We start from the raw sequence: 9934 nt of genomic DNA on the forward strand, positions 1-9934 counted from the left end.
ATGGGGAGAAAAGGGGAAAAGCTCTGCTTTGTGAGCTGTAAGTGGGTGGCACGAAAGGGAGGCGAAAAAAAAAAAAAAAAAAAAAAAAAGCTCATTTCTCCGTTGGTCTGAGTAAATGTTTAATCCCCGGCTCGGAGCAAAAGCAGCTCAAAAGTGCGTTTTTTCTCAGCAAGCCCGAACCAGTCAGCCCGGTGCCTCCTCCCTCCGCTCACGCTCTCCCTCCCACCGCTCCCCAGGGACATCCGAGGAGCTCTGCGAGGTGCAGCGGGGCCAGGAGGGAGCCAGCCTCAACCTCTACCCCAACGGGTGGGCAGCGGGGGCTCAGCTCCACGCGGGGCTCGGAACATCGCCTTCGCCACTCGAGCAGCGGGATGGGGTCCCCGCACTGGAAGCGTCTCTGCCTCTTGCTGCTGGCGGCTTTTTCATCCTCCCTCGTCCTCTACGGGCACTACTACGCCACGGTGGAGCTGCCCGCTGGTCAGAGGGTCATAGCCAGGTAAGGGCGAGGTGCTGGGGAGGGGGATTTGGGGTGCTGGGGTGCTGGGGCAAGCCCCTTGGAGCAGGTTATCCCCACTGCGCCCCGGTTTCTTTGCTGGGTTGAGGAGAGATCGCAGCAGGCTCTGCCTCCCCGAGGTGCCCACGGCCACCAGCAGCACCCAGGGGTGCCCAGGGAGGGACCCCGGGGTGAGGGGGGGGCTGCAGGGGTCCCTGCGTGGGTTCAGCCCAGCGCGGTGCCAAGGAACCAAAGGTGCGGGGGCAGCTGAGGGTGCTCAGCACCCGGCAGGACTAAAATCACCTCCAGCAGCCGGGCAGACCGGGCTGCAGCCGGCTCCTTTCCCCGGGGGGGGTCTGGCCCCACGCTGCAGCACTGACCCTGGACGGGGCAGAGCTGCCCGCAGCCTGCTCAGCTCCCTCGGGGCTGCTGGCAAACTCCAGCAAGTCCCCAGCTCCACCAGTGGGCATCTCCCCCTTCGTTTTTCCCTTCGGGCTTCCCCTGCAGCCTCCACCCTGCCCTGAGGCTCAGCCGGAGTCCCCCTGGTGCTGGGCTGGGTGCTGGGGAGCCCTGGGGTGCCAGCAGGAGCAGGCACCCTCCTGTGCCCCGAGCAGCGGGTACCACGCCAGCAGAGTGCTACGGGTGCCCCTCGCCTCCGTGCTGGGTGCTCGTGGGTGCTCTCAGAGCTCAGGAGGGAGAGGAGGATGCTGCGGGGACCTGGTCCTGCTCACGACCTGCCTGGGTTGGACTGGGAGCTACTGGGGTGCAGCCGGGTGGGCTGCCCTGGGGTCCCCACGCTGCTTCTTTCCCCGCTGGGAGCGCGGAGCTGTGTCTGCGCCCTCCCGTCCTGCCCGGCACGGGGCTCTGCTCCCTGCAGGAGCATCCCCGTGGCGGGAGCTGGCTCTGGGTGACCGGGGATGGCGGTGACAACAGAGCCAACCCCTGCCACACGGTGCTGGGGCGCTCACGATTGTGGTGCTGAGCTGCTCCCTGCTCAGCCCCTCCGGGAGCCCGCAGCAACGCGCCCGGGAGCACCACAGGCTCCAAAATACTTCCAGTTTTGTGTTTTTTGTTTTTTTTTTACTTCCCTTGGCTTCAAGCCAAACACTAAAGCCACAGCCATGGCAGAGCAGGTCCTGTTCGCCTCAATTCCCCGTGTCCACACGCACCCCGACCCCGAATCTCTGCTCGTCCGTAAAAGTTGTGTTAAAGCCTAAGCCCGGAGCAACCAGCGCTGCCCGGGGGCTGATGCAGGGCTGGATCTGGAAGCGAAACCTGTGCGTGCAGTGCTCCTTGCTGCTAAAGCACAGCCACGGTGCAGGATTTGTGCTTTTCCTCCCGTTGGGGCAGGAGGGGAGGGTCAGCAGTGCTCCTGCTTCGGTGCCACGTTTTGGGGAGGTTTGCGGGCACAAAGGGGGTCGGGAGGCACCGCCTGGTGCTGGCTGCTGCAAGCACCAACCCACCCCACCAGGGGTACGTGTGGCACTGCCCTGACCCCCTCTGGTTCGGTACGAGGCTGGTGGCAGCATTGAGGACCCCGTGGAGATGGACAAAACCCTCCTGTCCCTGCTGTGAGTCAGCTGCACCGCGGGCTGCCAGCCTGTCCTCCTGCAGCCCCGTCCCACGCCCTGCCTGGACGTTTCTCCAAACCCCTCCAGATTTCTGCTGGGACTTCTCACGGCTTTAATTCCAGCAAATGGGCTGGGCACCATCCTGCCTTGGCTCTGCACCAGGGGATGATGCCTCGAGCCCGGCCCTTTGCGGCGGGACGCAGCCCACGGCCACGGTGCTGCTCCGGCTCCTTCAAACAGCCCCGCGGGGACCCAGGAGAGTTTGGTTAAGATAGCGCTGGAGTGTGTGCTCTGAAACACTTGTGCACATATTTATCTTCCGGAAAAGGAGGGTGGGCACGGGCCAGAAGCGTCACGTTGGGCAGCTTTACAGCTTTACACACCCAGGCTTGGCTCGCTCCTCTGCCGTGGCCAGTGCGCCCGGGCGGCCGCGGGCCACTCCTTTCCCGGGAGCCCCATTGTGCATCCGTCGGTCCCCGGGGGGGAAGGGGGGTCGTCTTCTGAGTCAACCAAGCATCGCAGGGCACGGAGCCACCGAGGCTTCGCCACATCCTGGCCACTGACGTCAAGGCGCCGGGCTCGGCCGGGTTTGGGCAGCGGCCACGGTGCCGCGGGGATGGCACCGGCGGGTGGGAGGGGGGCGCCGCCTGGGTTGGCGTCATGGGTTCGGCACAGGGCCTGGGAGGGGATCTGCAAACACCCAGCGCTGTGTTTGGCCACCAAAGGGAAGTGGGAGCCATCGCCAGCCTGAGCTGGAGGGGGTTTTAGCAGCCCGTGCTGCCCCAGATGTTCCTATAACAGCCCAAAGTAGCCGGCGCCGAGAGCCTGGGGCTGTGCCGGGGTCTCTGCCCACCACAAAGGCACCAGGATATCAGAGGGAGGGGATGGGAAGGAGCTGGGGAGGCAGCGAGGTGCAGCTGGGGCTCGTGAGCCTGATGGGGAGGGGATGAGGAAGGATTGGGGCAGGGATGGGCCGTTTGTGTGCAGCTCCTGGGGAGGCATGGGAACTGCTCCAGGGGCTCGCTGGGGGGCTGTGTGTCCATGGTGGCAGAAAGGGGCAGGTGGCCGAGCTGGGGGCTTCGTGTGCTCTGCTTTGGGTCCCACAACTCCACAGGACTTGGTTCTGGATGGACTTCAGGTTCGGGTGGTGGCAACACCAAGGAGCTCCTTTGGGGAGGCGCTGGGGCTGGGGCTGGGCATCTCCTGCGGTGCCAAATGGAGGAGATGCCCGGGGCTGGGGCTCAGCTACCTGTGAGATGCCACCAGGGTTTGGCACCGCTGGGCTGACCCGGCAGGCAAAGAATTTCTTGTTTCTTGAGACTTTCAGCTCGAGCTGTGCTCTGAGCAGTGCGTGCTGCCTGCGGCTGGGCCAGCCCAGCAGCGAGGTGCTCTGTGTGCATGGGGCAGCCCCAGCACGGTGCCTGCTGCTTCGGGTTTGGGGTGGCCTCGAGGGGTGCGTGGGGCTGGGGGCAGCACCTGCAGCCCCCCCCCTGCCCCGGCGTGGCCATACCGGGGCTGCTGGTGCTCAGCCTGTGTGAAACGGGGACCCGTTCGCCCTCGGCATCGCCCATCCTGAGCCAGCCCCGTCCTAAACTGGTGGGATGGAGCCCGAGGAGCTGCCAATCCCCCAGGGAACACCGTACCCAGCTCTGGGCAGCGTCCTGGTGGCAAACGGGTCCGGATCAGCTCCGGGACAGGGCTGGCACCCGTGGGGAGGAGGCGTCCCCGCGGCAGGGGACAGGGGAGGTGGCTGGGAGGAAACCCAACGCTCGCCGTGCGGGGGGAGGCAGAGCTGCGCTCCCCACCTGCCTCTACCTGTCCCCGAGCACAGATCCCGTAACAAGGGGCCCTTGTCTGCTCCACAATACCCCGCTCTGCCGCGAGCACCTGCTGCCCCGGCTGGGGCTGGCGCCGGGGTGCTCTGAAGGGCCCTTCTGTGCGGGGATGAATGGGAGCCTGTTCCCCGCCGGTGGGTGCCCACCTCCTGCCACCGGGCTGGGACCCTGCTGGGCCACAAACCCCCCCCGGGGGCACCCCTGGGGCTCTGGGCCCCCCAAGATGCTCGGGGTGGAGAGTTCCCTGCTGCTGTCTCCCACCGGTTGGTGATGCACGGGAGCAGGGTTTTATTTCCCCTTTCCTTGCTGTGCTTGCTTGGAAAGCTGGAGGGGACCCCCGCTAGCGAGTACCCAGCTTCAAGAAAGAGAAGAAAAGCCAAGGAAATTTTTGCTAGTTTTCTTCCCTTTACCCCCAGGGATTTGCTGGGGACGTAGCCGGTTGGTAGCTTCTGGCCCTGCTTCCTTTGGGGCTCAGTGTTTTGTGTCCCCTGAGGGTCCCCGACCAGCCCCATCTCTGATGGGGGCATCAGGGCACGGCCCACCCAGCCCCACGCACCCCAGGGACCCTCCCCATCCCCTGTTCCCATCACTTTTCCAGCACAGCACCACGCTTCTCATGTATGGGGGTTGTCGGTGGGGTCGGTGCCACCTCCCCTCATCCCGGTGTCCCCTTGCAGCCTGATGCAGCCAGAGCCGCTGCTCCTGGCTCCGTCGGGGACCTCGCACCCAGCCGGCAGCCACAGGGCCCTCCGAGGCAGCTTGGAGAGGTAACGTGGGGGAAAAGGGGTGCGTGGGGAACCCAGAACAGGCTGGGAGAGCGCTGCGGGGCTCCCCAGGCCCCAAGGGACAGGTTCTGACAGCTCTGTTTCCATTTTTCTGGCAGGGAGTCCTTCAAACCTTCCTCGCAGCCAGAGGAGCGCAACCGGAGGCAGGTAATGCTTGGCAAAACGTGATGTGCTCCTGGTGCTTCCTCCTGCCTGGGCTTTTTGTCTGGGTGGGGAAGCTGGGGGCCAGTTGGGCTGAAAGCAGCACGGTCTGGAAGGGTTTTTAGTGTGTCCGTGTCCGTGCACGTGGGTCTCCTGGAGCTGCCCCGGGGTGGTGGCAGGACGCCTGAGCTTCCAAATCCCCCAGCTGAGCGGCACCTGGGCTGGAGAATTGTGAAAAAAGCCCCGGCCTCCCGAGGAGCTGGGCCCAGGGCTGTGCTTTGCCAGGGTAAAGGACTAAAAGATGCTGCATCCGTCACGGTGCGTGCTCCCTTGGTGACTCCGTGAGCCCAAATCCTCCCACGCCATGGGGAGCCAGGGGCTCGGGGGACCCAGGCACGAGGCAGCCATGCCAAGGTGACCCAGCAGAAAACATGATGGGCGAGGAGCAGTGCTGTCCCCGGGCTTGTCCCCAGCTGGGTGGAGATGTTGGGGAGAAATTGGCTCCAGCCTGGGGTCCGAACCGAGCTCCTCTCGCCCCCAGCCCAGCCCCTGCCCCCACTCGGTGGTGGAGGCAGCCAAGGCGCACCCCGCCTTTGGGGAGCTCTTCCAGTTTGCCACCCCGGTGCTGATGTGGGACCAGCACTTCAACCCCGAGACCTGGACCAGGCTGAAGGAGCGACACGTCCCCTACGGCTGGCAAGGCTTGTCCCACGCAGGTAGGGCACCGAGCGGGCTGGGGGTGGTGGCAGCCACGGTACGGGGTGGCTCGAGGGGACTGGGGACAACTGGGGACCCCAGGGGAATGGGGACCGGGGACCTTGGTCCCTTCCCACTCCACCTCCCCGGGAGCAGGGTGGAGGGCACGGCTCTGCAAATGCCACTCGCAGCATCTTGTGACATTTTCCCCAGATAAAAGCTCCAGTGTGTGCATGATTATTAACTGGGGCCCGGAGGACCTCGGACAACCCGCTCCATTGTTGCCGGAGGAGATTGTTTCCCTTCCAACCCCAAACCTACTCCCTGCTCTCCCCGGCAGCCGCCAGCTTCAGGCCTTGGGCTGGGAAGTGCTGGGGACGGCGAGGCGGGGGGGCAAACCAGGGGCAGCTGCAAGGAGGCATTGTCAGGACGGGAAATGAGCCGGGCTGCCATCAGCACCCGCGGGACCGGGGCTGGAGACGTCCGGATGTGTCCCCGTGCCATGCACAGCACCTGGCAGCCGCTGCTTGGAGCAGGATCAGTAATGCTGGGGGCTGTAAGGTGGCTGGATTTGGCTTTCTGGGGGTACCCAGCACTTCGAGCTGGTGTTTGTCCACCCCCCTGCAGACCCCTCCCATACACGAGGATGCCATGAGCTTTTTTGTGGCGCCAGGCTGTCTGCGCGCTGCTTCGAGGGGCAGGTTTTGCTCTCTCGCAGCCGTGCTGCTGCAAACCTTTCCCTTTTCCCCTGTGTGCCCCCCACCCAGCCGTCAGCAGCACCCTCCGGCTCCTCAACGCCTCGGCCAACAGGCACCTCTTCGACCGGCGCCGCTTCCCGGGGGGCTGCGTGCGCTGCGCCGTGGTGGGCAACGGCGGCATCCTCAACGGCTCGCGGCAGGGCGAGGCGATCGACGCGCACGACCTGGTGTTCAGGTGGGGCCGGGGAAGGATTGAGGGGGAGTCCTGGGGGTGCTGGGGAGGTCCCAGCCCCGGACACGGCCCCGCGGTGCTCCCACAGGCTCAACGGTGCCGTGATCAGGGGCTTCGAGGAGGACGTCGGGACCAAGATCTCCTTCTATGGGTTCACGGTGAACACCATGAAGAACTCGCTCATTGCCTACGAGGAGTACGGCTTCACCCGGATACCCCAGGCTGAGGTGGGACCCCCACCATGGGGCACAGCAGGGGGGGTGGGTGGCTGACCCCAAATTGGCCCCTGAGGCCGGGATACACCTTGCCCCAAACCTTCTCCAAGTCGCAGGAGCCTCAGCCCTCACCTCGCAGGAGGGCAGTGCCCCAAATTCCTCCCCCCCCAGGCCTCGTGTCTGTGTCCCCGCTGCAGGACCTGAAGTACATCTTCATCCCCTCGGACGTGCGGGACTACATCATGCTGAGGTCGGCCATCCAGGGCAGCCCGGTCCCCGAGGGCTCGGACAAGGGTGACGAGTGAGTACCCATGGGTGAGGCACCCGAGGGAGCGCGAGCTGCCCCCGCCTTTGTCCCCGCTGGGCTAAATCCCAAGTGGCACCCATTCTCCTCTCCCTGCTGCAGTCCACGGAAATATTTTGGACCGGAGGTGTCCGCGGAGAAGTTCAAGCTGCTGCACCCGGATTTCCTACACTACCTCACAGCCAGGTGAGGAGGAGCCCGATGCAAAGCCCTGGTTCAGCACCCGGAGGTGTGCGGCTCTGCCCGCCCGCCTCCCGGCCCTGCTTTCTGCAGCGTGGCCCCACAGCTGCCCAGTGCCAAAACTGGGCTCCAGCCCTGGTTCCAGCCCTGGTCCGTCCCCAGAACTGGAGCCACCTCTGTCCTGCTCTCTGCAGGCAAGGCAGGGAGATCCCCCCCTGCCATTCCCATTCCTTGCGGTGCCACGCACGTTTCCTCCTGGCAGGGAGACTCATACAGCCCTGCTGCACTCACCTGGCCCTCCACTTCCCAAAACACATTAACCCATTTTGAACCAGTCTAAAGAAGCAGAGAGAAGGTCCAAAGGGATTTTTTTTTTCCCCCTACATCTCACGCAAACCAGTGCCTGGCTTGGGACAACTTAAGATACCGAGGCGGTGCGTGTTAGCAGCTCGCAGAGCACGAGCTGAACCTTAGTAGCAGACACCCGAGAATCCACAGACGGTGAATTTGTGGGTGCTTGCCGCTCGGTGCCCCTGCCTTATCGGGGCTGGAGGTGCTGGGTGTGTGTCACGCGCTGGCGAGGCACCGGGCGGTGCTGTTTGGCCGCGTGCCCCCCTCCAGCACCGCGTCTGCGCCCGCAGGTTCCTGCGCTCGGAGCTGCTCAACATGCAGTACGGCCACCTCTACATGCCCAGCACCGGCGCCCTCATGCTCCTGACGGCCCTCCACACCTGCGACCAGGTAAGAAGCCACGGGGCCGCCTTCCCCAAACACCTGGGGGGGTCCCTTTTGGGCGTTGTTGGGCCCCCTGAGGCGCTCACCGCCCTCTGTCCGCCCGTCCCGTGGCAGGTCAGCGCCTACGGGTTCATCACGGGCAACTACGAGCAGTTCTCGGACCACTACTACGAGGTGGAGAAGAAACCCCTGGTGTTCTACGCCAACCACGACATGCTGCTGGAAGCAGAGCTGTGGAGGAACTTGCACCAGGCAGGCATCATGGAGCTGTACCAGCGCTGAGGCCAGGCACCGGCCCAACGGGGTGACCCCGAGGCGTCCCCGCGCAGCGTGGAGGGGCTCTCCTCCTTCCCGAGGGCCCCGTCCGTCCCCGCAGGGCTCTCCCGACGCGACGGGCCAGCCCGAGGAGCGGGCAAGCTGGCAGCAGAGCCGTGGGGATGGTGCTAACGGGAGAGCCCACGGTTCCTCAGGGATCTCCAGCAACTCCTTCGTGGCGCCGTGAGACCGAGCGCGGACTTCAGGGCACCGAAAAGCGCCGCTGAGCGTGGCTGTCACCTCCCCATGCCACCAAGGTGTCCCTTGGGGTGGCAGCAGGCCCTGGGAAACACGGTGCTGGTCTGCAGCTGGGGCAAGGGGATGCTGGAAGAGGATGCTGAAGAAGTGTACATCCGACCACCTTTTTTCCTTTTATTTTTTTGAGTTTTCTGGAGATTCGATGCCTTTTCTGCGTGCAGTTTCCAGCTGGAAAACCCCCTTCACTCCGCCAGCACGCCCCAGCCCAAACGCTCGGCACTGGGGCAGGACAAGTGGGAGGAATCCTTGGCCTGGAGACGAGATGGTCTGAATTAAAGAGTGGTGCTGTGCTCGGACACCTCCTCTCCTGGATTATTTAATGCCTCAGCTTCAGGCAGCTCTGGGCTGACAGCCTTAGCTGCCCTCTCTTATGACAAAACCTATAATGTATGGTGGCAGCAGATTTTTTTTTTTTTTTCAAGGCTAAGCTATTTAAAAAGGAGAAAAAATCCTAAAAGTGAACTAAAAACCCTGGGTGCAATGATGCCGTGGCAGATGTGTGCGGGTGGCTGGAGGGTTGGTGTTGCACAGCGGGGGGAGCGCTGTGCCCTGAAACTTTCCCATTTTGTACAATTACAGGAACTTTTTGTAACTTTCCTCCGTGCCTGCTGTGGTGGGTCAGCTACGATGCCCTCTGTCCTGTGGCAGAGGGGCTGGAGGCTGTGAAACAGCGCGGCTTCAACGTGGGGACGGCTCAGAGGCTGAGCAGGGCCCTGACACAACCCCCCCAGCCGGGCGGTGGCTGCGTGGGATCGGATCCCCGGGCACTCTTCCACACAGCCCGTCCCCACCTCTGATGCTGTTTCTTTCCAGCAGCTGAAGGAGCAACTTCTTGCAGAGATGGCAAGAGATAGCCTGGCCCTTAGCCAGGGAACTCTGCACCCCCCCAGGCTCCATCTCCCTTTGTGAGAGCAAGCTGCACGCAGCTAGTTAGGAGTGAGCTGAGGAAGATTACATCTGAAACGGGCTGGCGGGCTGATCCCCAGTGTGGAGCCCGGCTTGGGAGCCTCCAATTAACCTTTGTGCACGTCAATCACCTCACAATGGTACCCAGGCAGCCTGTTAGGCCTGTTCCTGTAGGCAGAACCCCTTCCAGGACAAGAAGGAGCCTGATTCCCGTGCTGCCTCAGTAATGTGCCACCAAAACCTCCTCAAACTAGCTCGGGCCAAGCATGAGCACAAGCCATGTGGCTGTAATCACAGCGATGGGTGGCACTGACGCACATGGCAAAAAGCAGTGTGTTTTTTTTTTTTTTAAAGATGAATGCTGTCATAGTCAAGCATCCTGCCAGGGCTCCCAGCCAGCTTCCATGGGTAGAGCTGTGTGCACAGGAGCTGCCGCACTCACACACCTTTCCTGTTCCAAAAAAGGAGGTTTTTCTATCCGCTGGTGCAGGCTAGCCCTGCAGTTAAACGTCCCTCCCTCATTTTATGGCCTTATCAAGGAACCTGATTGTTGGACTGCTGCCTCTCGCT

At 63.4% G+C, this 9934-nt stretch overlaps 1 protein-coding gene across 2 annotated transcripts; it reads left to right on the forward strand.

The window, feature by feature from the left end:
* Nucleotides 1-371: 371 nt before the first annotated feature.
* On the forward strand, nucleotides 372-8444 carry ST6GALNAC2 (ST6 N-acetylgalactosaminide alpha-2,6-sialyltransferase 2; the record flags this gene model as incomplete). Of its 2 annotated transcripts, none has more annotated exons than XM_084298296.1 (9): nucleotides 372-496; nucleotides 4577-4666; nucleotides 5309-5541; nucleotides 6289-6454; nucleotides 6540-6678; nucleotides 6864-6967; nucleotides 7073-7156; nucleotides 7792-7891; nucleotides 8000-8444. In XM_084298296.1, the coding sequence occupies 9 exons, from the start codon at nucleotides 372-374 to the stop codon at nucleotides 8165-8167; spliced, it is 1209 nt and encodes a 402-aa protein (XP_084154422.1). In that variant the 3' UTR covers nucleotides 8168-8444. The 2 variants fall into 2 exon arrangements, with proteins under 2 accessions (XP_084154422.1, XP_084154423.1); XM_084298297.1 differs by having other exon boundaries at nucleotides 5333-5541.
* Between the last annotated feature and the right edge of the window lie 1490 nt (nucleotides 8445-9934).

The sequence above is a fragment of the Netta rufina genome (genome assembly GCF_964035555.1).
Source record: "Netta rufina genome assembly, chromosome: 19".
NCBI classification, from domain to species: domain Eukaryota; kingdom Metazoa; phylum Chordata; class Aves; order Anseriformes; family Anatidae; genus Netta; species Netta rufina.